Raw genomic sequence first — 6627 nt, 5'->3', positions numbered from 1 at the left:
AGCTCGAGATCTCCAACAGTGGTGTTTTGCATGGCTCACGCGATGCTTCGTCAACCGTGGGTGTTGCGTTGTTATGTTGTGGTGGTGTCGTGGCTTGACCAAGGTGGCGTTATGATGGATTCTCCTTGAGTATCAGTGAATTGTTAGGGACAAAGATGTGAAAGTTGCCAACAACGAGTCTAATGTGCAAGGCGATGAGGGTCGTTGATGGGAAAGATTGTCATATTTAAAGAGTTCGTGCAAATCACTAGTAGCAAGAGCAGTTCAAGCAAATTTGTTGATAGTGTGTCAAATGTTTGTTTCATAGCATGTGAGACTTTTGGTGAAGGGAGGATATGTTGGTTCTCAAGTGGGTATTCACCAAAGTCCCACATTGAGTAATATGAAGAAGAGAGTAGCAGAAAAATACTATAAAAGTGAAGAGTTAGTTTTGGAGTTGTCACCACAACTCAATAGGTCTCTTGGGTGTATGAGGGACTTGGGTAGTTGTGTGTCATTTGAAAGTTTGCAATTTTTGCTAGAAAAATTGCACTATGAAGGATTTGTAATTTTGGTCCATAAAAAATTGTAAGAAGGTTTGCAATTTTTGCTAGAAAAATTGCACTTGGGAGATAATACTTATTGTTGAGTTTGTAGATGTAGGCCTTGAGGTGTCGAACCACGTTAAATTTCCTGTGTGTTTTTATTGATTTTTCTGCTCTTATTTTGGGTGTGCTTCCGCTTGAAGAGATTATTATTTTTAGTGCGTGATTTCTCAACTGTGGTATCAGAGCTAAGGTTTTGACCAAGGGTTTCTAATCAAGGGAGTAAGAGGAGCAGTTTGGCATACAGACCATAGTCAACCTTTTGTCTTGCGCCTTTGAAGAAAGTGAAGTTCGTGTATGGCAAGATGCTCCCAGATCTGCGGGGTAGGTCGCAAAGTTCGTGTGTGGTGAGATGCTCTTGGATATGCGGAGGAGGTCGCAGTTGGTGCTCGCATGGCTCGTGAGTGATGTACGACCGAGATCTGATATGTGTGAGTCACGATTTGTGACATGTGCGTGGAGGAAGTGCTCTACGGCTTATAGATATGCTCTGATTGTTGCGTCTGGTGGACTGCGATGTTTGGTAACGTTGGATATGCATGGTGAGGGTGGAGCTCGAGATCTCCAACAGTGGTGTTTTGCATGACTCACGCGATGCTTCGTCAACCGTGGGTGTTGCGTTGTTATGTTGTGGCGGTGTCGTGGCTTGACCAAGGTGGCGTTATGATGGATTCTCCTTGAGTATCAGTGAATTGTTAGGGATAAAGATGTGAAAGTTGCCAACAACGAGTCTAATGTGCAAGGCGATGAGGGTCGTTGATGGGAAAGATTGTCATATTTAAAGAGTCCGTGCAAATCACTAGTAGCAAGAGCAGTTCAAGCAAATTTGTTGATAGTGTGTCAAATGTTTGTTTCATAGCATGTGAGACTTTTGGTGAAGGGAGGATATGTTGGTTCTCAAGTGGGTATTCACCAAAGTCCCACATTGAGTAATATGAAGAAGAGAGTAGCAGAAAAATACTATAAAAGTGAAGAGTTAGTTTTGGAGTTGTCACCACAACTCAATAGGTCTCTTGGGTGTATGAGGGACTTGGGTAGTTGTGTGTCATTTGAAAGTTTGCAATTTTTGCTAGAAAAATTGCACTATGAAGGATTTGTAATTTTGGTCCATAAAAAATTGTAAGAAGGTTTGCAATTTTTGCTAGAAAAATTGCACTTGGGAGATAATACTTATTGTTGAGTTTGTAGATGTAGGCCTTGAGGTGTCGAACCACGTTAAATTTCCTGTGTGTTTTTATTGATTTTTCTGCTCTTATTTTGGGTGTGCTTCCGCTTGAAGAGATTATTATTTTTAGTGCATGATTTCCCAATATTTTGCACATGCTTTGTCAGACTTTATCATCAATAAGACTTCATAATATGTTTCTTGAAAGGCTTAGATGACCATTTATGTGTTGTTTGGTCCGAAATACCTCAACTAGACTTGTTGTCGTCTATTAACCATGTTTTCCCATTCCTAATAGATTAGTTCTTATAAAAAAATATATAAAAGGAGACGGTCAAATAAAATAATATTGAAAAAAGATAAAAATATATTAAAGCAAAAGTAAAGAAGATAAGTTAATGTTACGAAATTGACAAGTGTACTAACACATAAGTAATACAGTAAAAAAGTTCAGTTATCATCTCCCACAAGGACTAATGTGATTTAAATTAATTGGTTAGTTTATGATAAGGAAAATAATTTTTTAACAACTAAATTTTGACAACTTTCTCTTACAACTTGATGTGTCATCTTTTAAATGGTCTCCCATTTTTCATTTTTTTTATATTTCTAAACAAAATAAAAGATGACACCTCAAGTTATAAGAGAAAGTTGTCAAAATTTAGTTGTCAACATATCATTGTTTGAATGATAAAGGAGGGGAGAATAACAAAATTTTCTTTTGAGTTTAAATAAAAGATAAATTTGAAATTAAATGTAAAGAATAACAACAATTAACACAATGGAATCAAGATCAAATAGCTTGATTGAGGAAAATATAAGATAAAACATTCATCGGGATTGGTTTGAATATCTTGAATGTATATCTTTTAATCTTTTGAAGCTTAATATCTTTAAGATATTCTTCAAATATTATGTCTGGTAATTGAAGTAACCAACTTGGTCGATAGTACTCCACTAATCTGTTGATAATCTTCCAAAATCTTTAAGATGTTTTACTTATTTGTAAAATATAAACCAAATATTTATCATTTCCAAATTTATTAAATGAAACTTGAAATATCCAAAAGATAATGGTCAAATAATAAAGAAAGAAAAAAATAAACAAAAATAAAAACATGATAATGTCAATTATCAAAATACCCTAAACTTAAACGTCTCCATCTCCTCATGAAAGCTTAGAATTATTGATTAGAAAATTCAAGCCAACTTATCAAAACAATTCAAGAATAAATGACTTCTCAATCCTACTTGTGCCACAACAAAGATGATAATTGTGCCACTCAGGGAGAAGATTGGGTTGGTGTATTGAAGCCGAGTATGAATTGAAAATTGGAGATTTCAACCTTTGTTTAACTTCAATGTTTGTAGCTCAATCTTCTTTTTCTATGGCTTAACTTTTGTCCTAAGTTTGACTTCTCTGTTCACCAACTTTTCTTCAACTTTATCAAAATCCTTCATTTGATACGTCACAAGTAGAAGTGAAAGATGTCCAAAAATATTCATTTCATTATAATTTTTTTATTGGTCACTAACTTTTTTACATTAGACATGATATTGTTCGACGTAAATTTTGGCTTTCGCGTCAGACCTTGTATAATTTGACGTAAATTTACATCGATTGTTTTTCACATAACATAAATCTACATATTTTGCATTGACATTGAACCTAAAATAAACATCAAAAGTTCAAAATAACATACGTAAAAAGCCTTAATTGTATAGGTGGTTCCTAACTTTAAAGTTAATAAAGTACATGTACTTTGTTTGTTTATCCATGCAAATCTAGGCAAAAAATTATGTAGTATTACATGAAATGTAATTTCTATTTTTTACGATATTTAACATGTCAATATGACATGCAAAAATTTATGTTTAGTATCACATGAAATGTAGTTTCTATTTTTCACAATTTCAATATGACAAAATTAAAAGAATGTCACATTTTTCTTTCTAGTTATAAGACTTGATACATTTGAACAAGGGAGCTACTTTTACCACTTGTCTTTTATTCTCTAGTCTCAATAATATTTTCCTCATACCTTGTCAAAAACTAATATCGAGAGTTTAACTACCATACCGATTAAAATTACAAGTTGGCTCTAAAACGGGTTGAATAAAGTCTACGATTTTCTTTCATGCAAATCAGTAGACCGTGTAATCATATATTTGTCTATAAGTACCAGAAGAACGTATATATTTATATTGGTTCACCTCAAAAATTATGTCGGAATACTGCTTTTATTGGAATATTTATATTTATATTTATATTAATATTATAGGTCTTTGTGTAAGACACATCGTGTGTGAATATTTACTCTACTAATTTCTACAATCAAAAATCATAATATCTCGATAGTATTTCTCTAGAGGAACAAAAGGCACTAATTTAATTATTTTTAAAGATATCAAATAATTATCAAATAAATCCTTTTGAATTAAAATATGGAGGCCTCTGTTAAGAAAAAATAGATAAGGTTTTAGGTCTTAGCAAATTTTCAGAAGTTTTACACACTAACATTGCTTAAAAAAATTACACATTACCGAAACTAAACTTACATAGGTCGTTGCCAGGGATATCGCTCTTCAACATCTTCTTTAATGCCCTTGGTTAAAACCGAATCTATATTTCTATATAGCACATAGGATGCCAAGATAAAAGTAGGAAGACCAAACTCTAACATATCCACATATTAGTTCATATTTGCATGCAGGAATATGCATTCCATATATAAATTGCTAAATGTAAATTCACAAAGGAAAATTTCATTCGGGTGGAGAGTTTAAGGGCTAATATCGCTAACCAGTGTACAGAACCATTGAAATCAGACAACGCAAGCCATTTTTGAAGAAACCAGTTACTAAGCTCACAATGCCAAACAAAAGCCATTCTTGGCAATTTCCCAATCACCATTATAACAAAACAAATCAAATTGCAAGAACAATAATAAAGTGCAACTAAGAACTAACATAACTCTACTCTTCTGCAGGCAAATTTAGCCTATAGCGACAGTACCTATTGGTTTTCCCTATCTCCACAATCTCCTTCGCCTCTGAAATCATGCCCTCACTCACCAGCTTATCCACCACAAGCTGCAGCAACGACGCGTCAACACGGCACCGGTTATTGAAAATCTCCTTGCACATCTCAATTGCGGTCTTCAAATCACCCTTCTCACACAGGAAGGGAACAAGGGTGGAGTAAGTGCTCTTATGGGGATCAAAATCAGAGTTTGCAATCTCACCAAACCACTTCTTAGCCTCATCCAAATTACCCTCATTCACAAAACTTTTGATGACAGCATTGATGCAAAAGAGGTCAGGCTTCAGACCCACCTTCTCCATTTCCCTAAAAAGCTCAACAGCTTCACCCGCTTTCTTCTCCCCGGCCAACCCCACCAACTTGGAACAGTAACTCCTCACATCAGGAGCAACATTCTTTGCACCCATTTGCCCCCACACTTTCTCACCATCCTCAAAACAACCCTTTGAGTACAACCCATCAAGCAAAGTGTTAAACGTGATGGAATCAGGGTTCACACCCTTCTCCTCCATCTCCTTAAGCACTGACAATGCCGAATCAAAGGAACCCTTTTCACAAAACGCCTTAATGAGAGTGTTGTACGTCACCAAATCAGGCTCGATTGAGAGCTGAGTAGGGAGGGTCCTAAAAAGCTCTTCAACGACGTCGTACTTCCTGGAGCGGAGGTATGCGGCCAAGAGGGCATTGAGAGAGAGCACGGTGCGATCGCATTTTCGCTGGGGCATTTCGTCGAACACCGTGCGCGCGTGTTTGGCCATGCCAGATTTGCCATAAAGGGATATGAGGCGCGCAGAGAAACCCTCGTTGGAAATGTCGGAATACTGCTTTTGGTGTTCGAGGATGTCGCGGACCCACCGGAAGCGCTTGGCGCCGGCGAGGCGCCGCACTGTGTCCTCGTAAATGCCGGTTTTTTTGCGGAACCGATCGATGTCGGAAGCTTTCTTGAACTTCTCCACCAACGTTTTTAACTTCACTTCCTTGTACAGATCCTCCGAAATAGACTTGATGCTCACGGTGGCGGGCTCTGCCGCAGTGCACAAAGCGCGGTGAAGAACGCGATACATTTTGTGATGTTTTCTGTTTCTTCTACCAGTACGAAGCACTAGAACAAAACAAGGTCTGGTGCTCGTGCTTTTGCAAATATTTTAAAGTTGGGCTTGGAGCACATTCGGCCCAAACAATTTGGACTATCTATTTTAGGTTTTTCCTTGTGCACTTCAAAATTCTTGAGCATCTCCTCTTTTTGGAATATACTCAGGAATATACATTTCCAAAATTCCATTAGCAAAATAATAAATTGGGGGTGTCCTAGAAATTTATAGGTAGTACATCCTCTATTTTAGCTTCCTATGGTTGTGAACAATTAAAAATATTTTGTTTTTATGGCCTTTTTTTCTTGCATCCATAATTTTTCTGTAACGGGTGAACTTAAAAGATTTTTTAAATGACCTAAAATTGACCTTTTTAAACTAAATAGGCTTTTTAATAGAAGTCTTGATTTACTTTTTTGAAAAAATGATGGTTAATGTAAAATAGGACTTTTAAAATTAGATCCTCTAGACCATTTAACCTAATCCACTTTAATTTGTCTTAATTCATTGAGAATAAAACAACAAAATAATGAGTCTGAACAAAGCACCACAGATTGGTAAGTTGAATAATTTGACTTACTTAAAAGAAATTAACTTGTATTATAGCAACGTATATCAACATGTATACAAAAATTCCAAATACAAGGCTTTGGTGGTGTAAGCGGAGGGGGCAGACAGGAGTTGGTTGTGTAACTTGCAAAAGAGGTAAAGTTATTTTTAAGAAGAAGATGGCATAAATGTTCC

At 36.0% G+C, this 6627-nt stretch overlaps 1 protein-coding gene across 1 annotated transcript; it reads right to left on the bottom strand.

Moving 5' to 3' along the window:
• Window positions 1-4499: 4499 nt before the first annotated feature.
• Window positions 4500-5900, bottom strand: LOC114175682 (pentatricopeptide repeat-containing protein At1g55890, mitochondrial-like). The gene has a single exon (XM_028060464.1). The coding sequence runs from the start codon at window positions 5854-5856 to the stop codon at window positions 4726-4728; it is 1131 nt and encodes a 376-aa protein (XP_027916265.1). The 5' UTR covers window positions 5857-5900; the 3' UTR covers window positions 4500-4725.
• Between the last annotated feature and the right edge of the window lie 727 nt (window positions 5901-6627).

The sequence above is a fragment of the Vigna unguiculata genome, chromosome 3 (assembly GCF_004118075.2).
Source record: "Vigna unguiculata cultivar IT97K-499-35 chromosome 3, ASM411807v1, whole genome shotgun sequence".
NCBI classification, from domain to species: Eukaryota; Viridiplantae; Streptophyta; class Magnoliopsida; order Fabales; family Fabaceae; genus Vigna; species Vigna unguiculata.
Note: the sequence above shows the minus strand (reverse complement) of the source record. Positions and strands in the feature narration are given on the sequence as shown.

Coding starts and splice junctions, on each gene's coding strand:
- LOC114175682 (XM_028060464.1), bottom strand. CDS start 5,856: ATGTATCGCGTTCTTCACCGCGCTTTGTGCACTGCGGCAGAGCCCGCC.